This window comes from Motacilla alba, chromosome 12 (genome assembly GCF_015832195.1).
Source record: "Motacilla alba alba isolate MOTALB_02 chromosome 12, Motacilla_alba_V1.0_pri, whole genome shotgun sequence".
Lineage (NCBI taxonomy): Eukaryota > Metazoa > Chordata > Aves > Passeriformes > Motacillidae > Motacilla > Motacilla alba.
Window position 1 is genome coordinate 17,028,911 of NC_052027.1, and position 25,363 is coordinate 17,054,273.

Genomic DNA, 25,363 nt, shown 5'->3' on the forward strand with positions numbered 1-25,363 from the left:
AACAACAATTATTTATTTGACCCTATAATGTTATTTCGGAGTTGTTTAATACACCATACTGTGTCTAATAAATGCTGAGGGTTTCATAGAAATATTAAATTTAAGGTGAAAAGATGCATTTTGCTTTCTGACAGTACTTCCTTCTGGTGTCTGGGGCAGAGCTCTCCAGTCTCCACCAGCTACAGATGGTTTTATGTATTTTATGAGGCAGTAGCTCTGCAGCCCTTGACATCAGGAGTCAAACTCCAAATCTGATCTGAAGGGTGTCACAACTAACAATGGAGGAGCAGCACATGCCAACAACATTCATGGCAGGTGCTACTGTAGGGCCAGGAGCAATTTTCTCTTCGGTCTAGAACAGATCACTCTCTGCCTTAGTGCTTTGCTTTATTATTATTATTGTGATTCTTTCTTCAGAGAAGTGGGTTTCCACCTGTAGCCAGAAAGTATTCCCAAAGTGCTATTCTACTATTTATTTTCATCCGACTTCCTATTACTGTGGCAACATGCACTTTGAATTTCATTAGTTTTATGCATTTAAGGTCCGTTTTTAAACCTTTATAAGGTCAGACCCTGCTTGGGTAAATCAACAATGTATTAAATTTGAGGTTCTGAGTAATACTTTTCCTTAAACAGCTGTAGATCACAGGTAGTGAGGGCATTAGGGCTTCTGCTTTTTCGAGAAATATTTGTGGGCATTACTGATAAGCACATGGACCAAATGATTTGGTAATTAGATAAGTATCTTCCATCATAGATTCATTCTCGTGTGCTTGTGATCCATCAGCAGCACATCACAAAGTGCCTGCCCTGAAACCACATGGGAGGAGGGCGTGCAGGCTGTCCTGCTGTGCAGTGCAGCACAACAGCTCAAAGCTCTTGCAGCTGGAGCTGCTCCAGAGCTCCTTGGGATGGCCAGGAGCATCCCTCAGCACTGTGGGGTGCTCAGCATCCCACACAGGCTATGGGAGTGTGGGACTGCTGCAGAACCAGCAGTGGGTGCGATGGTGACCTCAGGGTTGCTCCTTGTAAGTAGCTCTGGTTTCACAGGGAGGTTTCATCACCCTGTCCTGGTGACCAGAGTCATCCCAGCTGGTTTTTTTTGCCCAGCCAAGACTCACATCACCCAGAAGAGGGTTCAGCTGGGGGCAGCCAGCCCACAAAATCCCTGTTGTCTGTGTTTGCCACTTCAGTGCTGATTACTAAAGGGGAGCCAATGTGCTCTCTCTTGATTTCCCACTGCTGTGGCCCCTGGGAATCAAGCCCTTAGCTGCTTTCACCTGTGACTCGCATGGTTTTGCCTGACAGGTGAGGCAGTACAAGTAGTTCTCCTACCTCCATTAGGCTTCTGGAGGGGTTTTCCTTTAATAAATAGGCTCTTTGCAGGTTTCTGGTTTCACAGCCCCTTGTGAAAGTAGGCTGTGAGAAGCCAGTTAGTGCGTGTTGGTCGTGTCCCTGCAGAAAGGGCCCTGCAGGCTGCACAGCAGAGTCACGGCTGCCTCTTCCAGTGAGTTTGTGCTGAGGTTCGTGCTGGAGAAGTGCTGGGAGCCCTGGCTGGCAGGAAGCTGAGCTTCTCAAACTTCTCACGCACGTTTTTATGTGCAACTTTCTGACTAAAGTTCAACTCGGAATACACCGAATAATTCAATTGCATCTCTGCCGCTGGGTTATATAAGAGAACGCTGAAATCGCGCCTTGTTTCATAAGGTAACGTGTATCCTTCTGCTGATCTGAGCAATTTCCCTGCTTTGCAGTGGGGCTTTGCTATGCCTTCTTGGCTGAGCTGGGATTTTGAGGGGGAGAGGGTGCTGTAGCAGTTGTCTACATGAACTGGCGTACGAATGTTTGAAACCTGGGCTTATTTTGTGTGTTTTGATGGTGTTTCAGCACGCTGAGGAGACCGGAGCAGCTGGAGCAGGCCGCGGGCCAGCGGTCGGCATCGCCCTCGCTCGCACAGACTGCACCCAGCTCCCAGAGCCCCCGGGAGATGAGGGGCCGGGGCCAGCCTGCACCGGCGGCAGAGGGGCCGCGGAGGACGCTGCAGGTGGACGCCAGGAGCCAGGGCTCGGCGAGGTCTCCCTCGGTGTCACCGGACCGGGGCAGCACCCCTACCTCTCCCTACTCCGTGCCGCAGATCGCCCCCCTCCCCAGCAGCACCCTCTGCCCCATCTGCAAGACGACAGAGCTCACCTCCTCCCCCGGCCAGCCTAACTTCAATGCCTGCACTCAGTGTCACAGCAAGGTCTGCAACCAGTGTGGCTTCAACCCCAACCCGCACCTCACCCAGGTAATGCCTTCTCTTCCCTGTGCAGCCCTCCTGGCTGCTTCGGGTGGGTTCTTGCTTTCTCCAAGCACAGAAGTTGCACCTTTGCTTTTGGCAGCTGCAAAGCATTGACCAGGAGCAAGGGTTCTGCTGGTAATAAGGGAATAATTGTGATAATGTGAGCTGGGATGAGACGGGGGAGATAAATCAGTTGAAGGGGGTTGGTAGATTACGAGGGCTCAGTCTCTGCTGAGACTCCAAAACATTTAGCTGAATTCTCCGTTCTCAAAATTGTCCTGGAGTCAAAGGACTCCACAGCAAGGAGGGGAGCAGGGGGCTACACTCCACGCTGAGGTGTGGAGCGTCTCAGCCCCTGACTCACAGCAGCTCTGGTGGGTTCCAGGCAGCGTCACGCTCGGCGCAGGCAGGGAAGTGCCAGGAGTCGTGCACGACACACGGCAGCGCCGGGGGAGGAGAGTTCCGTGGGATGTGTGAAATGGATGCTCAGGGGTCTGGGGGCAGATCCGGCAGCGGGGCCGGAGGTGGGTGCTGGGGCTGGCTGAGGTGAGGGGCTTCCCGTGCCAATCTCTCGGGTCACAGAGCTCCACACAGGGTGGGAAGTGATTGGATGGTTTTTTCAGCTGTTAGGAGCCAAACCACAGGGGCTTCTGATCTTAAAACAGAAACTTAAAGCCACACTTTGGAAAGCAGCCGTGCCACTCCAATGCTCGATAAGACAGGATTTAGGCACTGAAGCCCCCTGGATACCAAGGATTTACTGCCAGTAGCCATTTTGTGGTAAGCATGCAATGCCTGCTCCTGACGCTAGACACAGCGGTGTCTGAACATCATTGTTTGAGGAACTCCTGCCTTCCAGTCCTTTATCCTGATGGGAGAAATCATAGAGTTATGGAACAGTTTGGGCTGGAAGGGATCTTGAAGACATGTAGTTCCAGCTTCCTGCCATAAGCAGGGATACCTTCCACTAGACCAGGTTGCTCCAAGCTCCATCCAGCCTGGCATTGAACACTCCAGGGATGTGACATTCACAGCTTCCCTGGGCAACCTTTTCCAGTGCCTCACTACACTGATAGTAAAGAATTTTTTCCTTTTATCTAGTCTAAACCTACTCTCTTTGGATTTGAACCCATTCCCTACTGTCCTGTCACTTGTAAATAGTCTTGCTCCATGAAGGAGATAGCCCTGCTATAATGATGCATAATTAGCTGGTTCCTGATTCTACTTCACAGGTATTTACCTCTGCAAAGGTCCAAATAAGGTCTCAGATCTTAATAAAGAGCCCTGAGGTGGAAATTCAGGGTCCTGCAAAGAAATGCCACGGGCCAGTTTTCTGTTTTGCTTGTAAGTTTCATTTTTAATTAGATTTGCCAGACATTAATTTGGTGTCCAAGCATTGCCTTGAAAGTTGTCCAGTTACTCTGAATAGTATCAGTTAACAAGGAAATAACAAAATAAAAATGCAACAACTTCTCCATTTCTGGTCTTGTCTCATCTGCTTTACCCACAGTGGGCTCTACCCCGAGTCTCTCTTGCAGATACCAATGTTAAAATATATCTGTGCACAGAGACTTTGCTTAGCAGCTCTAGGCCATTTCGCTCTTGGCATCTCTAGGTCTCTGTGCCCTCAGAAATGTGTTTGACAGCAGAGCATTTTTAAACATCAAATCAAAAAAAATTGGACCTGAAATGGAAAAAGAGGTTGTTTTTTGGTCTGTCCTGAGTTTAATATGCATTTCAGCAGCAAGCAACCTTATGACTTGTAAGTAGGTCGTTGTGGGAGCTGGGGGATGAAAACAGTTGTCCAAGAGAAGTGTTTGCAGCTCATGTTAGCAGCCTGTGTGATGGGCTGGCCGGGGGAGCAGCAGTGGTTGCTGCCTTGTTGGAAGTGTGACTCATTTTCCTCAACATCATTCCTTGTGCTGCTATTCCAGAGTCACACAGAGAGGTGCCTGAAGCATCCTGGTGCTGTTCCTGGGGGGGAGTGGAGGCAGCTGGAAGGGTACTCTCTATCTTGATGGAGGGAGCTGGGTTGGGAAGGATCTCTGGAGGTTACCTGTTCCAATCTCTGCTAAAGCAACAAGCAGGGAAGGGATCTCAAGGCTGTACCCCATTGCTGTGGGTCTTCTGGGCAGTCAGGACTTGGTGAAGGGAAGGAGAGATCTTGACTCCATTTCAGAAGGCTGGTTTATTATATTATGATATATATTACATTAAAAAAGACCACACTATAACTATACTACAAAGAACAGAGAGAAAGATTCATCAGAAGGCAAGACAGGAATAGCAAGGAATGAATAACAAAGTTCTGTGACTCCCAGAGAGTCCCAGAGCTGCTGCCTCCTGGATTGGCCACCAAGTGGAAACATCCCACACTGACCAATGGAGGAAGCACCTGCTGCATCCCACAGCAGCAGATAACAAACTGTTTACACTTGAAGTTGAGGCCCTTCAGCTTCTCAGGAGAAGAAAATCCTAGGAAAGGGATTTTCATAAAATATCACAACCACAGTACCCCATTGGGTCCTGGAACCTTCCAAGGGTGGACATGCTGGGCCCAGCTGCTCCACTGCCTCCTCTCACAGGGAGAACATCCACACAGTCTGGTCCCTCCAGCCCAGCAGGTGCTGCAGGGTGGCTGCACAGCATTGCTCATGAGGTGTTGTATTCTCTATTTGCATTTCCTTATGGATGTACTTTCGTGTGTGAAGTTGACAACTGCCACTTTGTGCTGCAGTAGATAGGAATTTGTGACTTCTTTCTGCTTTCAAGGCTCTCTAGCAGGATTAAATCATCAAAAATACCACATTTTCTAAGAAAATCAAACCCAAGAAAACCAAAAATGTGTTTTACTTGATACATCCTCTCCTGTGCAATCTGTGGAACTGCCAGAAACCACTGGCATGGGTGAGGTAGGAGCCACAGGGCTGGTTTGGCATAATGATCTCTCAAACTGTTTTGAGAGCTAGGGTATAAATCTTGTATAAACACTTTGTTTTCATTAGTCTTTTACTTGTATATATATCCATAGCATAAAATAGCTTTTTGTAATATATATTTAAAGAAAATAATAGACTTAGTGTGTGAGCTGTAGTCCATCAAGCCCTATCTTGCCACTTTCAACTCCAAGAGCAGATTTTTCAGAGGAGGGTTGACTGCACCACCTTCACTTTGTACTTCAGTAATACCTTCTCCTCAGAAACACATAATTCCCTTTGAAATACTATTTTTCTTTGGCTGTTATTTTATTCCATTTTCTTTGGCTTGATGGTCATTTTATCTTAAAAGCAAGTCATGAATTTCCGTGCTGACGAAGCAATCAGCTTCTGTGGCATCTTGAGTTGATCGCTTGCTGAGAAAAACAAAATCTCTTCTTGGGTTTTTATTTCACTGTCTGTTTATTCCTGTGAGCAGCAGCTCGTTCTTGTTTCACAAGACTGGGCAAACAGAAGTTCCTGTCTGCTGCTGGTGTCACTCATATTTTACATGTAGATAATTATATTGTTCCCTCTGTTCATCCCGTGCCCTGAAATAGCTGCTGTCATCGTTTTCAATTTGGTTGTGTGCTGGCGGGCTGCTTTCCTTGTTCATTCACTTATTCCTGAAGGTCAGTGCTCTTGCCATAGACAGTTATTTTGAGCAAGGAAAGGGAATTATCAAGCAGGGAGCAATGGTGGCACCATTAAAGACAACAAGTTTTGAAATAACGTGCTAAAATCTAGCAGTTTGTTTCCAGTGCTGTGCAGAAAACAGGTTTTTGAATGGAGACGTGTTGTTTTAAGTGCAACGTTGCAGCTTTCACGTTCTAGTATGATTTTTAATTTCTCATTAAAACTTTTCTTCTACTTTTCCTCTGTGTTGTCTCTAAGGGTGTTTTTGGACAGCTTGTTCTGCAGGACCATACCAGTGATGCTGTCATCTCCTCCGGGGGGAACAGCTCAGTTTCAAACCAGTACAATAGGTTTAGAAAATCCTCTTTTTATACATCTTTCACTTTGTTCTGCCACTCCTGTGGCTTTTGCCTGACTGATCCAGCAGCATGTTCATCTGATTGGATTTGCTCTGTTTGGTATCATAAGGAGTAACCTGCAGGCATCCTTTCTGCTTCTCTGGGGTTTTGAAGTGCTGCTGTACATTGCTAATTTGATAAATTAATTTCTTCTTCAGTCTTCTCTTAAAATTTGTTGGGTTTCTTTTAATTTGTTTTCTCGCCATCCTAAGCGCTAAACCAAAAACACGAGGAACTTGAGTTTGATTTTAATCAAGAGCAGCAGCATTAAAACGTGTGCTTTAGTTAGAGCTGAAATTAAACTCAAAATGCCTGGCTGCCTAATAGGTCTGCTTGGAACCACTTGGGATTATAGAAAACCTTTCTTGTCTGCCTTACATTTCTATTATGCCTTGTTCAATTTGAAGTACTGTTTATTGGAGGCAGTTTCATGAATATTCTGATGCACCTCCCTGAATAAAAGGAACGTGTTTATACATGTGTGGTTTTTACCAAATTGCTTTCTTTTTGAAGGCCCTGCTTTTATCCCCGAGCTGTTTTGATTTTATTTGCTGTATTTGTGGCCATATTTATGACTTATAATTGTTAAACTGCAGTTCTGCCCCATGTTTTTAGCTCCACTTAGGGAGATTGAAGAGGTTCTTTGTACTTTTTATGCTATCAATATAATGAATTATGAAATATTTAAAATATTTGAGAGCAAATTCTGTTCCCTGCATGCTCTGTGGCATGTAAGCTCATCACAAACCTTTGATCACGGACCTTCAACAAGCAAAACGTAAAAAGTCTCAAGGAGAATTAAAAACTTGCTGGTTGGTTTCCCAAGAGTGGTCAGGCTTGTTTGACAGGAGAAGAAAATTCTCAGTGCCTCTTGACTTATCTGTAGCAAGAGGAGGTAGCCACAAAAATAATTTGAAGTTTTTAAGTAAATGTTTAAATTGTATTAATGGAAAATAGACCATCAGCTGAGGAGATGAGACTGAAATAATGTGAGCATTGTGTAGGGCTGTGTTTATCCTGTCATAACGTCACAGCAGATGGTTTTCTGCTCAGTATTATAGGAAAATTTGGGTAACCCAAAGTGGAAAAAAAGAAGCTGGGGGAAGATGAAGGGTGACACAATGCAGAGCATCTCTGGTGGGAGGAATGGGGCATGTTGGCACTGGAGGAATGTCTGTGGTCCAAAGCCTTTTCCACCCTGCTATACTGTCAAGAGTGGTGCCTGCCCACAGCATCACCTCAGTCATTTGTTAAATGACTGAAAAAAGCTCAGATATTGAAATTGTGAAGCTGTTCATACACTGCTTTCAAAGGACCCCATTTCTCATTTGGTTCATTGTCTCAGTTTTACACATTGCACCATGTTGGTGTCTAATTTTTAGTAAACCCCAGCGTATTTGTGAGTTAGGGGCCCAATCTAACTTATTTACCCTGCAGGAGGCTTTGGCTTGGCTAGTGACCACTGGTTCAGAAGCCCTGCAAGGCAAGGGCTGTGCTTAGCATGCCAGGGGGTGTTTGGCTCTACATTAAACCAATGGCTGTTATTAATGGCAGTGAATCCCCATCTCTTCCTCTCATCCATCTCCTCTCCTGCCTGCCATTCATTCAACATCCAAACAGTCACAGGTCTCTGATGCTGTGCAAGTGTGGGTAGAATCCCTGTTGGCATCAGTGCTTTCACCCAGGGCTGAGCACTAAAGGACTGGATGAAAACAGGGATCTACTTTCTGATAGACAATTAAACATGAATATTGTGAGAAATTTGACCTCCCTCGTTTCTCCCTGCCTTTTCAAGCAACCAAAGTGTTCTTCACCTCTTTGGATCTTTATTGAGAAGCCATGGGGCCATGCTGGCATGACATTTCCTAAACTTCTAAGTTTCCTCTGGGTGCATCAACTCCCATGTTGGATGTAGCTCTTTGCAATGGGAGGGATGGCAGAAGATAAGCTGTGACAGTGATACTACATTTATAAAGTCTCTTCTCTAGCTGCACAAGGCAAAGCCAACAAGGTTTTTTTCTGCCCTTGGGACCCCAGCAAGTGTTAGTTTTCCTGGCCATGAAGCACCTCCAGCCTCAGCCATTGGCACGTGTGTGGTCCTGCATCTCCTGCATGTCCTGCACCTGAATTACTGTGCTCATGGATAAACACAAGGCTCTGTTTAGAGGTTACAGTTCTCTCTCATTTTACTCTCATTTTAAAGAATAGGTGTTATGTCTGAAAAATAAATGTTTCTCTGGTCTGGCATCCCTTGAAGGCATTTCACACTGGTGTCATGCTTGCGGTGTCTGTGGGTAGCTGGGGAGGTGGGGCTGGCTCTGTCAGCAGTTGTCCTTCCTTGTGTTCAACTTTCAGCAAGTTCAGAGGGGTGTTTTCTCCTCCTGTGATCAGATCAAACCCCTGGACACCCTTGGGCAAGCAGTGTTTTTGTTGTGCTGTGGTGTTAGACAGCTTTTGGTGTGTATACGTGGTAGGTTGTACCCTATTTTCAGACAGACCCCTGTGTTGCTGAGTCAAGTTGCCCATTTTAGAATGGTTTGTCTTTTGAGATCATCCTCCTTCACCATATAGCTGTAAAAATAAATCTGTCGTTGGCATTACGTTGCAGATCTGGGAGAAATTTTCCATTGGATCCTGCTGTGCAATAGGAGTGAGATGTATGTTTTATTCCAGTTTTTAGCAGAGCTTCCTCCAGCAGTGACCTGCATGGACAGTGGGTGATGCTGTTTGCAGGAGCCGGGGCTTGGCATGCCTGCTGCCTTCTCCTAAGGATACAGCAATTTGGGCTGCAGCTGCCTGGGCAGGGGTTCTTGGCCTCATCTGCTGCCACAGGGGTGCTCCATCCCAGTGTGTGAGGTCAGCATCTGCCCCATGGGCAGGGAGAACCAGTGCTTTCTGCCCTGCAGCTCTCCTCAAGAGAACCCTGTGAGCTGGGCATTAAAAATCTGCTCTTTGTGGCTGCACGGAATATTCTGTGGATTTTTTTGTGGTGAGAAAATAGTGATGGGAACACGGGATTATCACCCTGAACTAACAGGTTGTATGTGTCTGCATATTTGCCATGTTTTAGCCCTTCCTCACAGTTGCCCTTCACCTCTTAATCCCTTTATCCCTACACCAGGTGCTCCATCCGGTATCTGCAGCATTGCAGTGAAGGATGTGTCTGTTCCCTTGGTGGACTGTAATTTTTTAATGGGGTGATTAACACCGAATGAAGCAACTCCTAGGGAGCTGGAGAGTAACACACTTGCTCTTGCTGAGCCTTCCTACTTACAAATGGCTTATCTGCCTTTTTGGCCGCTGCTGCCCGAGCAGGAGCTTCTCCCAGCCATCCACAATGACGCGCGACTCATCTGTTTGACAGATCACAATTCAAGTTAGAGCCCGTGAAAAGAAAAAAGCTCATGAGTAATTCTGGCTGTTTCTCCCAACGTGCTGCCTTTTGCTGCGCTCTGCGTGGATGATTCAAATAATGCAAAATTCGCTGGCAGAAAATGTCAAAGAAGATCTCTGCAAACGGCTGCCGGTGACTGAGGGGGCTGGTGTCGCTCAGGGTGGGCTCTCTCCGCTGAGGAACGGCCGGTTCGGCTGCGGGGACACAGCAGCGGCTGTGGTGACACGGTGAATTGTTCGGAGGGCACGGGAGAGCGTGGCTCCCAGCAGGCTGGAGCGATGCTGCGGTGCAGAGGGGTAATTAAAACAGCTGCAAGTGGAGAGGAGTCCTCCCGAGGGATGGGAAGCGGCCTCCTTCCCGCTCGGCGCCTTGTGCCGCTCGCTGAGCGCCGAGCCCCGCCAGCTCGGGCCGAGCCGCCGCCCCGCGCCCTCCTGCCCTCGGCACACTGAGTTACAGCGAGCTGTTTGCTTGGGTGAGACGTGGTTTTCCTCTGGCCTTCAATTCCCAGATCACTTCACCATTAAAAAGAAAAGCCAGCTGAGGATCGGAAGCGGCTGTCAAGCTTTCCATAGTGGAGCAGGGTACCGAGTCAGCGGCTCCCTGTCTGCTTGAGAGCTTGGCTGTGGCAGCTGCTTGCTTTCCTTCCCTGCCCCCGAACATCCCCGGGCAGAGGGGTAAGATCCCTTACAGCCCGCGGTGGTGGATGGGGATGTTTTGCTCACACGGGCTGCTCCGGGTTTTGCTGCCGGTCGGGTGTGTGAGCTGGCTCAGTGCTGGTGCCGCTCGGCTCCCGCTGGGCGCACACGCCGCAGCCCCGGCAGCTGGGCGGGGCTGGGCTGTGCCGAGCCGGGCTGTGCCGGGCTGTGCCGAGCTGGGCTGTGCAGGGCTGTGCTGTGCAGGGCTGTGCTGAGCTGGGCTGTGCTGAGCTGGGCTGGGCCGGGCCGGGCCGGGCCGGGCTGGGCTGTGCCGGGCTGTGCCGCCTCGCCTGCGCGCTGCGCTTTGCGCTGTGTGTGCTGCCGGAACGCCGCCCTGCCTCGGGGAGCGCTTAGGAGGAAACTTCAAGAGCTTTCCGTGCTTTGATGGGGATTGAGTTAATCCTAGCTGAATTCATTCCTATTTACGGTCTTTCTACAAGCTGCAGAGAGCAGGGTGGTTGTAATGGAGGGTGTCAGACACTTTAGCACCCGCTCTGCACCCACCCCGACGGCGCTGTCCCAGCTCTGCATCTTTGGTGCAGCAAGGGGTGCCCAGTGGGAGAACCCCGGCGCAGGAGGAGATGTTGTGACATGGCTCTTCCCACCTTGAATTATAGTGACATACAAGGTCTGTCTTAAAGACAGAGGTGGTGGCATCTTGTCAGTGTCTCTTGTAACCTGAATTTAGCTGATCACCGATGCTATTTTTAGAGCTGTGTGGGCTCCCACCACAATAAACCACCTTGCTTCTTCCTGGCCCTGTCTCTTGGCTATGGTCACATTTAGATGCTAAAAAGGGATTTGCATAGTGTGGTGGACTGAAAAGCCTTAAAAATTTCTGAAAGCACTCCTGTGTATGCTGTGAGGTGTTTGTGGAACAGCAGTTCATGCCTGCAGAGGTATTTCTCACAATCTTAGTTCAAGCCTTGCTCCCAGACCTCACAGTCCTGCCATACCCAGCTTTCTTCAGAGACATAATATGCAGCTGTGCTCCTGGACAGCCCAGATCTGAGGGGTATGGTGCTGATAGACTATGAAAACTGACTATTTTAACTCTGATTTAAATGGTGTTTTATCTCAGCTACAAACCTTTTGATCAAGGACAGCCGAAGGGGGGATATTTCCATTCTGGAGTCAGTTTATGTTGTAAATAGACTGTGCCGGTGGCATGGCTTTCTGCTTTAAGTAAATCAAAGCCAAATTGTTAGAATGGCTCTGGAAATCCAGGGAGCAAGATGTGATCTTAATGGAATGGGAGTAGACTATGCAGCAGGCTGGTAAGATTAAAGGTTTGTCAGAAGGAGTTAAGGCATGTATGTAACGCAGCACTACACCAGCTAGAAGTTGTTTTTGAAGACTGAACAACAAGTGTGTCCCTCCCATTCCTCTCTTGTTCCCTGCCCTGCCCACTTTGATGCCCATCTCCTGTATCTTAATCGAGCCCAGCTGTTTGTGCAGCAGCATTGCAAAAAACCTTCAGGATGAGAAGCTTTTACATTGACTTTTTGTTCCCTCCCCAGCTCCTTTGCCACCCCCTTTCTGTGTCCAAGCTGAGGGGGCAGACTGGCCAGACCCTCAAGTTGGGGACCTCCATGGAAGAAAGAGAGCTGAGCGGCAGGCAGGAGAGATGTGCCCATCATTCTTACAGGGAGGAAGTTCTGGTGCCCTCCTACCTGCAGCTGCCCGCTCCCCTTTCCGATGAGCACAGCCCAGTATTCCCATTAGACGGAAGCAGCAGCACAAACACTCGGGCTCATCTGTTCAGCAAAGCCTAGATTATTGTGAATCATCCAAGGTCCTTATCAGAGCGCTCCAGCCGGCGCTTGCATCAGTCACAGCGCGGGCTGCCGGAGTCGGAGGCAGAGCTCTGCCCGTTTTAATTGCCACAAGCCAGCAGCTATTTGAAGCCCTGTCCCCAAAGAGCAAACGAGCTTGTCACTGCTTGTAGCTCAGCTTTGCAGGAATCGCAGGATCAGCAAGCGTTCTCCATTAAAAACCTGCTAAGGATGCGAACGTATAGGGCTGCACGTGTAGTGCAGCAACCAGCTGGGTGGGATGGAGTTGGGCACTGCTGGGCTTGCACCTAGGAGTGGGAGCTCCCCTTGGGATTTTAGTTATGGGGTTTTTTCCCCTCTAATTGCAGAATACCCTAGAAGCTGTTAAGGGCATGCCCCTGTGACTCCTTGAATATGAGGTTCCTCCAAAACCAGCTTTGTCATGGCTCTGAGCTGCTCACTGGTTCTGTTCAGACCTTCTTGTTCTCTCAGGTATACCATGTTGCCCTTCCTCCCCACAAGACATCCTGTGCCTGTCCTGGTCTCCTGGAAGGCACTGCTTGCTGCCCTTTGCCCCGGAGAACCTCTGTTCTCAGTATGATGCCCACTAGATAAAATACCAGGTCTAGTGAAGAGGTCTGGCTAAAAACTAGTGGTCTGTGTTAAAATTACTCTGGGGACCTGAGAAAGAGTTGAATTACCTGTATTTCTGGATTCCTCTGAAATGAGGAGCATACTTACTGTAAGAGAGGCCTGTCCTTGGGTTCACCTGCCTCTGTTTTGCATACATACTCCGTGTATTGCAAAACCTTTCAAGCTTTGCGAAAAGCAAATACTCTCAGTATTTGACGGAGCACAGTATGTTAGTGCAAGACCAACAGTTCTGGGATCCATCCCAAAAGGTGAAGCTCAGTTAAAGTGAGCCCTTGTACCCCATGCATGGTCCTGTCATCTTCTCCTCAGCAGCCTGCTCAAGGGACATTTGGCAGACTGGGACATGAATCCTGATTTTTCTTGGAGTACCAAGTCAGTATGGAGATGCTGGGCCAGGCCAGCTAATGCCCTGAAATTTATTTTTACACACTCTACCTTATGTTGTGACCTGCCATATTAATTTTCCAGCTGATATGATTGTGGCTTTCAAATTGGAGAGTGCTTTGAAAACTATCCCCAAACAGGCATGCTGCTGCTGCCATCTGTCTTTGAGCTGCTTCTGGGATCCCACTACTTGCTCTCAGCAGACAATTGTTACTGCTTTATTGAATTAGGAAGAGAAAAAAAATCCAGCAACTTCCGAAATACTATTTTCAGGTATACTACAGGTGCTAAATCCCTTTTGAAACCAGGGGGAGATGCTGGAATAATAATGCTTTATGCAGATCCTGGGTATAAAGTTTTTGCAGTTCTGCCCAAAAAAAAGTCTCATGATCTGATGGTTTTGAATGCCATGTCATTTGGAGAGCTCTGAAGAGCTCCACTGCACTGAGGGATCTCCAACCAAGAGCCAAAATAGGACACCCAACCGAGAGCTGAAATTGGGCAATGTCACACTTACAATAAAAACTGAAAAGCTTCCGTGCCCTTCCTAATGATTTTGGCCAGCTCAGGCTCTTATCCCAAGTCATCCTTCTTCTCCATCCAGTGCCTTTTCCCATGTCTTCCAGCTGCCGGCACGTGTCCAGTGCCATCCAGCCTGCATCCTACTGGGAAGCAAAGATCTTGGCATGGCAAGACCCTGGCCCTGTGGGAGCAGGGCACCGTGCATCCCCATGGAGCGCGTGCCGTGCCGCATCCCAACGCCTGCTGCACCCCGTGCTTCAGACCTGCTCCTCCTTTTCTTTCTCTGCAGTGTGCCAGGAGCCGGCCCACGCCAACAGACAAGGCTGTGGGCAGATAAAAGCTTATGGGAAGGTGGTGTTTATTTGGATATCAAATGTTTTTCCCTCCTGGTGCGTGGATCCTGCTGCTTCCCTCTTGCTGGCCAATCCATGCCTTCTCTGCCCGGTTTGAGGCAGTTTGGGGCTGATTGCTTGCAGTCAGCGTGGCTCCCACTCTTCAGCTGGATATTTGATGCACGATACTTGAAAATCAGAGGCAAGATCTCTCCAGCTGAACCCCCGAAAGTGGGGGGAGCTGTGGTCACAGCTGCCATCTCACCTGCAAAAAATGTGTCCTGTAGGTCATCAGAGTCAGTCCCGTGGCTGGTGATCACACACGAGTCGCCTGGCTTTACAGCCAGGGCGTGACAACGAGTTTTAGTGTTTCTCTTCAGAAGGGGTTTCTGATTGGCACTGGAGCAAATCGAAGCAAGGTGCAATCAGCTTGAACTGTGCAGTTTGCTCCTCTGTGGTTTTCTTGCTGTCTGGATGGACATGGAGCACTGCAGCTGGCACTGCCTGTGTGCTGCTTGTTGGAGATCTTTCACAGGAAAGCTAGGAAGCCCTAGAAGAGCATTTGCTTCTGCAATATTTTTGGTGTTTTACCTGAGTGATGTCTACTGTAATGCTTTTCTCTTTTGTAGCAGTTTCTAGTCGTGCAGTTGAGGACTTGACCCTTTATTTGAGCTGAACTAAACTGGCTTTTGTTGTAAGCTTGCCCAGGGTTTTCAGTTGTGCTGAGGTGTCCTAAGCAGGTTACTCTATGGTAATCCTGTGGGCCCCCATTCAGGAAGGCAGCAGAAAGCTCCCGAATGGGGTCACTTCAAATTTTGGCTTGGGTTGTGACAGAAAAGACAATCTTTCAAGTAACAGGATTCTTTTTCATTAAGAGTTTATTCACCTTTCTGGTGTATTGGTTTAGATCTGCACAGCAATGTCATCAGCTCAGCAAGCAAAATATCATAGACTAGAATCCCAGAATGGTTTGGGTTGGAAGGGACCCCAAAGCTCATCTTCCTGCTATGGGCAGGGATACCTTCCACTAAACCAGGTAATTCCAAGCTCCATCCAGCCTGGCTTTGAACATGTCCAGGGATGGGAAGTTCACAACTTCCCTGGTCATCCTGTTTCAGTGCCTCAGCACCCTCACAGTAATAAATTTCTTCCCAGTATCCTCTCTATTCCTGCCCTCTTGCCAGTGTGAAGCTGTTCCCTGTTTTTCTGTCACTCCATATCCTTGTAAAAGGTCCCTCTCTAGCCCTCTTGTAGCCTCTTCAGGTACTAGAAGGGGCTCTAAGGACCCCTAGAGTCTTCTCTTTCTAGGCTGAACAACTCCAACTCTCATCAAATCATGATTTGAATGACCAATTTTAATCTTGCTTTGCAATGAGCTTTTATTTTTTTGATGACAGGGTGATTGCTCTTGAAGAGTGGCTGTCAGTGAAGCAGCCCCTTTTTCAAGGCTAACTAATAGCTATAAAAACCCAATTAAAAGTGATGTGGATTTACAGGTATCTGTGCAAACTAACTGTTTGCAGATTCTTGTGTAAATTTTATTTAGTAGATGATGATTTATGTCTTTATGGCAGGTGTATTTGGATGTCCTGATCTATTTGGACTGGGAAAGGAGTTCCAACACAAAAAAACCATTCTAATTTATTTAAAATAGGTCACTGGTGACTGGACAAGCTGTTTCTGGGAAGGGGTACCCAGGCTGGAGGAAAACTACCCAATGCCTCTCCTCTGCTTCTCAGTCCTAAAGAGGCTCAAGGTTTGTGGTAGGGCCCTGAGCCCCATGGGAAAGCCCCTTGCCTTTGTCTGGGGTCACTGGAGCCAGGAGCTGGTGCCTGCCCCTCTGCCTGGTTCGTTTCTCCTCTGCCATGGGAAGGGAGCTGCCTGGGATGGCTTTGTCATGGGTTTAGGATTAACCCTCCTTCTGGACTCCTTCCAGGTTGCCTTCTCAGGTCTCTCCTATCCAAGCATGACAAGTTCTGGCTGGATGGGACCTTTCCTCCCCCTGCGTGTTGTCCTTGTGGCCGGCCCTGTGGGCCTCCATCCTCCAGCTCTGCATCCCGCTGTGCCTCACTGCAGCTCTGCAGCTCTTCACCATCATCTGATGCAGTTCCTGGGAAAGCCAGCACAACCCAGGAAGGGCTGTATGGGACACCCAGCCGTGTCCAGACCATGAACAGGAGAGGGGTGTGTGCTGGGCCTGTCTCCTCCAAGGTGCACAGCCACACTTTGTGCCTATTTTATTTGTCAATAATTGCATCCTTTCAGCAACAAAATAACCCAGAGGAAGGTCTGGGCTGTCCAAAGGGTTTTGTGGAAGATCAAACCTGCCCTGGGCAGCCTATTGCTCCTTTGACCAGCATTTAGTACCCAGAAGGGTGTCTTGGGATCATGGCATCTGCTTGCATTTCTTTTGCTGCAGCCATAGATTTGTGTTTCACAGATTGTGTGGCTAGCTGAATTATAAATTATTCATGACAGGCAACTTATCGTGTTTATCTGGAATAATTGAGCAATTAAGTCTGTTTAGGTATGTAAAAAGATTGTGCAGTGGCTTGTCTATCTTCAGGCCCTGAATTCTGCGAGAGCATTTGTTACATATTTAATCCAGAATAACAACAACAAGAAAAAAAGAAAGGCAGAAGATACACTTTGCTTTGATGCCCTGATCCACTATGATGTGTTCATTTGCTCAAGTTTTTCATTCCAGTGGCTTCACTCGTAAATACACACTAGCCCAGGATAAATTAGACTTAACTTGGCTCCTTCAGTCTGGAGAAAGTGTGAGGCCATAACATCAGGTCTTCAACCCTGTCTGTGAAAACACTTTGGGCTGTTTATGCCAGCACCAGAATTGTTTTTACTGTTTAAAGCCTTCCATCCTAGACACGTGGGTCAGAGGATCACGCTCCTCTCTGCCCTCGTCACTGCTGTGCTATACTCAGATGTTGATGCTGCCGAGCTAGTGCAAAGTTTGGGGGTGAAAGGACCTTTAAATATTCAAGAGTGTTTAGTTTTGTCGCTGAGCTGCAGCCATTATCTGCCATTGCTGTAGCTGTCCAGGAGGCTTCCCAAAGGAGCTGGAAGCTCATGCGCAAGGCTACAACAGGGACCACTCAGAGCTGAATAAATGTGAGCCGTGCAGTAAATGGATGATTTTATTCTGTGTTACTAATAGGAAACTGGGCTGCTTTTAAATTGATCTGTTACAAGTCTATTTACTGGGAGCAGCCTGTGCTCTTTATAGCATTAGAGCTGTGAATTGCATCGCTGCTGCACATGACACCCCGAGGAGCCCCGTGGCCTCATGTATTCCTCTTCTTTGGGCAGGAGGTACCAGGGAATGGAAAGTTTTGAGCTCCTCTGCTCCCTTCCAGGCTGCTATTTTAGTTCTGCAGGAGACAATGAGTGAGCAGGACCGGAGGCTCCTGTTACTCAGGACGTCCGTCCTTCTGCTGGCGGCAGGGCACGGGAGCAGCAGCAGAAAAAGGCACAGCAAGCCATTAGGCTCTCCTTGGCCGAGAGGGCTCCCGTGGAAGTCCCGCATTACGGAGCGAGAGGGACCTGGGGCTGCACTTAGAGCACCTCGGCGTGCAGAGCTCGGGAGGTTAAAGCCCGGGGTGAGCTCTCTGCCCTGCTCCCTGCCCGGCCCAGGGAACAGCATCCTCCCAGCACGTACAGACGTCCAAATCTTTCATGCGCTCCTGCGGACGAGGAACAAAGGCTGTCTAAACAGGAGCTAGTGAGGCAGCAAATCGCACAAGAAACCTTCCCTAATGAACTGGAAGGACTTGTCCCTTTGCCTCGGGCGGCGGCACTGCCGGTTTGCTTAGCTAGGCAGCGCCTTGTTTGGCGGGGGACCCACGCTCCGGGGGGAGCAGAGGAGCAGCGCTGGGTCTGGCGCTGGAAAGGTTTCCTCTGCCCATCTGCCAGCAAGGGCAAGCGGTGAAGGAGGGGATGCTCTCACTTCCTGAGGAGCTAGCCATGGGGGATGCTGCCGGGGAGCACCGTCCTGCCTATGACGGCGGATCGAGGTCAGTTGCAAAGCTGTTGGGTGTGCAGTTATTTCCTTTGATCGTGTGCTTCATCCCTGTGTCCGTGGTTGCGTGGTGCAGGGAAAGATGGACCGAGCAGTGAGGTGCAGGTGCTGGAGGTCATCTTTGAAACTGCAGAGCCTCGTGGGGGTCAGTGCCTCCTGACGCCCTTTGGAGAGAGGAGACGTGCTCAAGTAGCCTGGGGTTGGTTCAGGGAGTGCTAACCAGAGAAAGGAAACTGTTTGAGAAGTGACTCATAGGATGAAATGGCACTGTCTTATTTCGCAGCTCGATTCTCTGGACAAACGCAGTTTCCCATCTGTTATTTGCAGAGAAGGAGATGAGTTTGGGGGTTGGTTCCTCTCACTCGCCAGCAAGCGAGCAAGTTGATTATTTTCTGGCAAGCATTAGCAGGATGATTACTGACGGCTCCGGTGGCTTCCCCTTCTGGGCAGGAGTGCCAAGGACTAGATTTTATTTATATTGAGATGTTTGAAGATAAAGATGAGCATAAGGTGGCCTTTTTGACAAGTGACTCGGTGCCTCTGTGACCAATTCCCCTGTCAATTAAGTGCTGAAACACTCCTAATTGCACATTTTCTCTGGAGCCCTGGATTCTCCTCAAACTGTGCTTTAGATTTGGACCAGGAAGCTTCAGCCCACGCTGCCTGCATGTTTGCATCCGCCTCCTCTCCACCTGGATGCAGGCGTGAATTCTGATGATGTCTTGACATGCAGCCTGGCCCTGGGCACACAACAGCTCCTGCACCCTGGGCTGCTCGTGGTCCTCCCAAGGCACCTCAGGAGACTCCATCTCCTGGTGTTATCTGTGCCCCTCAGCTTGGACTCTGGCTGATACAGCACAGAACAGCCGCCACGGGATGCTTTGCAGCTCCTCTTTGCATTTGCATGTAGGCTGTGCACTGATCCAAACAACCAGGGCTGCTTTTCCTGCCCTCCACACACGGGCAACATGGCAAACTGTCCCTGGGCTGCTGTAGGAGAACTCAGCAACAGGATCGTGGAATGGTTTGGCTTGGAAGGGACCTTCAAGATACCTCGCTCCACCCCCCTGCCATGGGTGCGGACACCTTCCACTAGACAAGATTGCTCAGGGCCCCATCCAACCTTTGCCTCAAACACTTCCAGAGAGAGTTTAGTTCTGCTATAAAACAAACATAAAACTTCAGAAAAAGGTATATATTTGTCATGCACTCCATCAGCCAGTCTGGGATGGTGTAGGAAACCTGATTCACAAGATATCTTTAGTTTTTTTCCGTGCATCAGCAGCTCCTCCAGAATTTGCTGAGCTTTCCCTGCTCTCCTGCAGCCATTCCCACCTCCTGCCTTCCCAGCAGTATCCCAGCTCCCCACAACTTGCTGTTCCCTCTGTTCTCTAGCCAGGAGCTGCCTTCTAGCACTGCCTCTTCCCTTGGATCAGGATATTGTTTAATTGCAGAGTATGTATGTGGCTTTGGCAGAGCTCAGTGTGACAAGTAAAACACGAGACGTGCCCCCCAGAGAGCTCCTCAGGAGCGGACCCGGAGGCATGGATGGAAGGGACGTTTCGCTGACTGGCTGATTTTGTGAGACAACAGTTCTTCATGTGCAGGCAGAGCTGCTGAGCTGGAGACACTTAAGGACACTCTCAAGCAGGGCACTGGCAGCTCTTGGGAGAGGCCAGGCTGTTGCAGTGTTCCTCCAGGATAAGCCAGCAGCAGCCATGAATGAAACCTGTCTCCATCCAGTCAGTGATCCTGCTGCTGAGCCTCTCTATTAGTCTGATTAGCACAGTACCTTCATTACCCAGTTCCAGCTGGGGTTATTTTTGTACTCATACTGGTGCCTGCAGAAGGCAGAGGGAGCTGTGACCTTGGGGTGCATCTGCTGGAGGGTGGCTTCATCTGAGGAAGGGACCCACACGGGGCTCTTGGATTTGAAGAGCCGCTGCCGGAGGTGCTCTGTCGTGCTCTTCCCAAACGTGGTTGGGGTTTTTTTTTCAGGATTTCAGTTTTGCAGAATTATTAAATGCACGTGTTTTCGGCAACTCACAGAAAACCCACGTTCCTTTTCTGTTCTGAATTCCCATGAACTTGGTTTCTGTTTTTTCAGCTCTTGTACATCTCGTCTCATGCCAAAGGATGAGCGTGGGCTGTATCTCCTGCTGAACAAAGCTCCTTTTCTCTGTCCTGTCCAAAATGGTCACCTTTGGGTGGGATTGATCATGCTGGACTCAAGATAGCTTGGGACCTGTTCTTCCCAGTCTAAAATAATTGTTTAAAGCAGGTCAGATGGCCTGAGCCCAGTGGCCTCCTCTGACACGGGGGTGTGCAGCTAGCAAGGTCAATGGCTTTGGCTGCAGTGAGGTCTAAATGGGTAGAGCTGGTGAGGAACCATTCCACCTCAAATCTCCAAAGTCATAAATATGGTAATCTAAATATGGTCTCTCCTTTTTGGTTTTATTATTCTTCTGTAGTAGGATAACATTCTGGGTGACCTCCAAATGGTCCAAAATAACCAGCCCTCAGCAAAGACAGAATTGCTCTTAATTATAATCCTAAATTTTGGCGTGAAAATATCTTGGATGTTCAGTTACGATGTTTTTCTGCTTACAGTGCTCATTTTAAAGCTTCTGCCCACTGCAAAGGCTGAACACTATACTTGAGATACTTTTAGAGCTGTATTGTCTTACCACAGGAGAACAAAACAACCTGCACATAACCAGCACTCCCTCACATCTCCTGGTAACAAATACTGGGGATGGGCTATTTTCACATAGTCTCCTAAAATAGGTGGTGTTAGAATAACTGCAGAAGCCTTACAGACTCAAGCTGTGTCTGTATCATTTCAGATCCTTTTAAATGAAACGTGTGCTTTTCTTGATGTTTTTGTAGATGATTTGGAAACCACAGTGCACAGGGATGGATCTTGGTCCCCCTTATGTACCTGCTCTGCCGGGGGTCACAATCTAGCCCCCCATGCCTGTAATTTTATATGTGTGTGTGTGTGTATGTATATTCAATTTATAATTCTTATCAATGTTTAAATCTGAACTGGGCAGAGCCAGCACATGCTGTGGATATTCCTGCTGCAATTTTTTTAGAGAAAACGCTGATTGGAAAGTTTTCATTGCTAACAGGATTTGCAAATGGTCGGTGCTCACAGGACAGCATGGAGGGGGGAGGCACATCTGGCAGCTGTGACCCAGCAAGCACTGCCACTTGCTGACCTACCCATGCATTGGGGAATAATAAGATTTGGAAGGGGGTTTTGAGGAATATTCTGGGGTGTTGGAGGGCTCTGTGGTGGAAAGGTAAGGCTGGTGGTCGTACGTGTGTTGGGAGCTGCATGCAGGCTGGGGCAGGTCAGGTATCAGATACAAACATTCCAAATGTCCGTAGAGATGGCATGGTTCAAGCTATCAAAGCTTGTGAGACCAGAGCAGGCATAAAATACCCTATAGATGAAAGGCCTGCAAGCTTTACCTCCCTGAGTCTTCTGCTGAGCCCAACAGCATGTGTATAATTTGCTCTAATGGTTAGAAACATCTGCTGTTAAAAGTGATGCTTAATATATTTGGCTTCCACTTCCAGTCATTAGTTCTTTTTATGCCTTTTTCTGCCTAATTAACAACCTTTTAGTACCTGATATTGTTTCCACTGAATGTGCTGCTATATCGTAATCAAGTCACTTCTTAATCTTCTCTTTGATAAACAAAAAAGATCAACCTCTTCAGTTTTCTCATTTCAGACATTTTCTGCATCCCTGGAATCACTCTTACAGATCCGGCCCGTATCTCCCGCAGTGTTTTACTAATCTCCTTAAAATGTCGGTGTGGAGCCGTGGAGGGCTCTGGAAGGAGTCCCTTGGTGCTGGAAGAGGAGGCTGAGCCACCTCCTCACTCCTACTTCCAGCTCCTGGCTTCCTGCATGGATTGAGCACAGGTTTGCTAGGCAGTAGAGACTCATCTTCATCGATATTGAAGATATGATCTTTAAAGTCCCTTCCAACCAAAACCATTCTGATTCTGTGATTTTACCCGAGTCCACTGTGTGTGAGTGGTGCTGCCCATAGTGAGATGATGATACCTTGGCAGTGGTGAATTCTTGTTGCCCCCAGATCAGCCAGGCAACCAGTCTGAAATCCATTTAGCATATTCACTATTCATATTCTGTAGTGCTTTTTATTTTTGTCAGCATGTCATACAATACTAGGTCAAAACACCTTTTGGACATCAAGGATATTGCTTCTGTGCATTACTAATATCAGATGTGCAGAGAATAAAATCAGGTTTGCTTTGCTGTGACCTATTTTTCCTAAACCCACGTCGATGGGCGTATTTGTGTGTCCTTCAGTTCTCTGCACTGTCTTTCTGCCTTGGACAGATGTCTGTCGCCCTGCTCCCTGCAGGCCATACCTTTGCCTCCTTCCAGCAGAAGACTCTTCCAGCCTTCTAAAATTTCCTCTTAGAAATGAACAGCAGCACACAGCAGTTTTCTTAGTTCTTTTAGAGCTCTTGGATGCAAAATTATTCAGTTCTGCCAAATTTAAATATCTTCTGGTGCTGGTAGATGTTGTTGAATGTTCTTCTGGATTGCTAATAGGATGGAAACGCTTCATCCTCATAACGAGTGTAATCCTTCTTGTTCCCAAATGTTCCAGGACAGTGATTACAGCATGTCCATCATATCTGTCTCATTAGCATCTCTTCCATCTCCACCCAGTGGCGGACCCCCATCCTTTCTAGGAAGAGTCTGGGTGTAAATCTTTACTAATCCAACCTCTGAAACTTTTGATTTGGTGAAGAACTGGGCAAACAGGACACAGAAATAGATGGAATGGGATTATTTCATTATTTGCATCGCCATCCTCTAAGTGCTTCTCTTCCAGATTGCAGATTCATCATGTAGGGGGAAGATGCCCAGAAAACAGTAGAGAGAAATAGGGGAAAAGGGTATGAAAAGAATTATTTTTTTCTATATTTCTTTATCACCCAGGCTTTTCCTTTCTCCTCCTTGGGGGAAGGATCTTTGGCAAGACAACTCAGCCCTTCCTCTTTGCTATTTTCCCTGCAGCATCCTTTAAGTTGTCTTTGATCTGTGTAACCCACACAGTGTGTCATCAGTTGCATCAGTGGAGGCCGGCCAGGCAATTTGTGATAATCCCAACTCAATTTACATTTCAAATGCTTGCTCTGGGAGCTCATGCCCCACTGTATTTCCTGCAGCTTTCTCCTGCTCCCCAGGACAGATGTTCCTCAGCAGTTCCTCACCAAGTCACCGAGGGCAATTGGATGCTCCTATCCCATCTAAAACACCCCCTGGCTTTTTCCTATCTGGGTGGTAAGTTCATTGTGAAAAGGGAGAAAGTTACAATGATCCCATTGTCCTTCAGCCCTGAGCTGAGGGAGGTCCTGGTGGGCTTGCCAATGATCCATACGCAGCTCCTGTGGCCCCAGGCACGGTGCCTCCCACTGCCCAGGTTGTCCTGGAGGGGCCTTGGCCTAGAGCAGGCTGGGGGACTGTGTGTGGCACAGGGAGGGAGTGGATTTCCTCTTCCCCCAGTTTCCACCTCACTAAGGGTCTAAAGTGCAGGTAAGGAGATGATGCGGAGAGGGAAGATTTGAATTTCTTGCATCCTGGGAACAAGAACCTGAATAGAAAGGATTGGTTCTCCCTTAATTTGAGCTGATGGGGATGGTGGGCAAAGCTGATGGGATTTTGGTAGACACTCTCTTGAAATAGAACTGTGGGAAAAAATTCCAGCGGGTGTGAAAGCAAAAATAACGCAAGAAATTCTGGATGTCAGAAGAGAGACAGCAAGACCCTAAGAAATTATAAAAACTGAAGTACTATTTTCAGGAACTAAATATAATGTGGCTCCTTTGGAACAGCTTGGAGAAACGACAATGTAGCACAAAATTGCTGGGGAAAATTGAGGCTGTTCTCCCTCGGCTCCAAGTGAAGGACTCGAGCGGAGGCTGGTGTAGAGAGTGGCGTGGGAGCTCAGCAAGTACAGGGAAGTCTGGGAAAAGCACAGAGCTGATGTGCAGCCAGGCTTGTAAGGTGATGGGGAGAGTTTTGCTGGAGGCAATGCCAAGCCTTGGCACCCAGCATGTGCTGGGCGGAGAGGGGAAGGGGTGCGGTGGGCAGGTGGAGGTTTCACCCACCCCCTGTGAATTTGAACCCATCTTTCCCAGCTGATCTGAATTTCCTCTGGTTCTAAAAGTTTATTATTTGAAGGCTGTTCTTTATGAGAACCCTTCTGGGGAGGGGACTTGTAACGAGGGGTTTAGGGCTTATCTGCCTCACCTCTCGAGGACTTGTCATCATGTCCCATCATGAGACCGACAGTAACCCAGCTGCATCTCTGCAGGCAGCTCCTGGGAGCAGAAAAAGGTTGAAATGTGCCTGTTTGTACGATTGGAGTGTAGGGGGAAAAACCCTGTGGCCAGGTTATGAATCATCCATGCCTCCAACTGCAGGACCAAAAGGCCAAGCAGACCTGGAGCTGTGGGACTGGGCAAGGTGATTAATGTCTCTGCAGCGGGGATTAAGCTGAGCCTTAGAGGTGATCTGTAACACGGGAATGAAGAGATGGCTTCCAGAATGAAAGGCAGGAAAATCCACACCTCGTGCAGTGGGTGCAGGCCTGTGGGATGTGCAGCCGCAGAGAGCGCAAGGGCCAGGAACTACGGGGGGCTGTCCCTGCCAGGGTCTGAGTCTGCTTGTCCTGGGTGCTGCTCTGGTTTTTGGGAATGTTCTGGTCCTTTTTGCCACCTTAGCTGCTTGTCTTGGTTTGCAAGCAGGCCTGGCTGTCCTGCTGACTGTGCTGTATATTAATACTTGTGGAGCTGCTGAGCATCCTGGTGATTCCTCATACGGAAAGGCTCTACAGCCTCTTTAATTAACTTAATTTAGACATTAGTGTGTCACAGGGAACATCTCTCGTGGGGAAAGTCTTTCGTTTATCACCACTTAGCCAGGGAACTGTTCTATTTTTCATTTGCAAGCAAAAGTTCATCGTGGTGAGAGTGAACATTAACCCTTTGCTCCCCAACCTGCACTTCCCTTCCTGGAAGTGCAGATGCATTGTGCAAGGAGCAGCACTCTTTGCACTCCCTTACAGCATTCCAGAGCCAAATTTTGGGATGGAATATCACAACCATTGCACTGATTCCAGAAAATCCATCTCTGCTAGCCCCAGGGAAGTGCTGAGCGTGGCACAGTGGTGTTTCCTCATTTGGCCTTGGCTATTCTCTTTGGTATCTCTGGTCACCAAGCAGG

The 25,363-nt window shown here is 48.3% G+C and overlaps 1 protein-coding gene across 3 annotated transcripts in view; it reads left to right on the forward strand.

Moving 5' to 3' along the window:
- Positions 1-25,363, forward strand: part of BSN (bassoon presynaptic cytomatrix protein) — an 89,271-nt gene that overhangs the window by 19,908 nt on the left and 44,000 nt on the right. For 2 of the 3 annotated variants that reach the window (XM_038149214.1, XM_038149215.1), the window contains exon 2: positions 1,888-2,287. In XM_038149214.1, the coding sequence (XP_038005142.1) occupies positions 1,888-2,287 (400 nt within the window). Of the gene's footprint in view, positions 1-1,887; positions 2,288-17,897; positions 18,078-25,363 lie in introns of those variants that run through there. The other variant, XM_038149216.1, reaches the window with a different exon arrangement.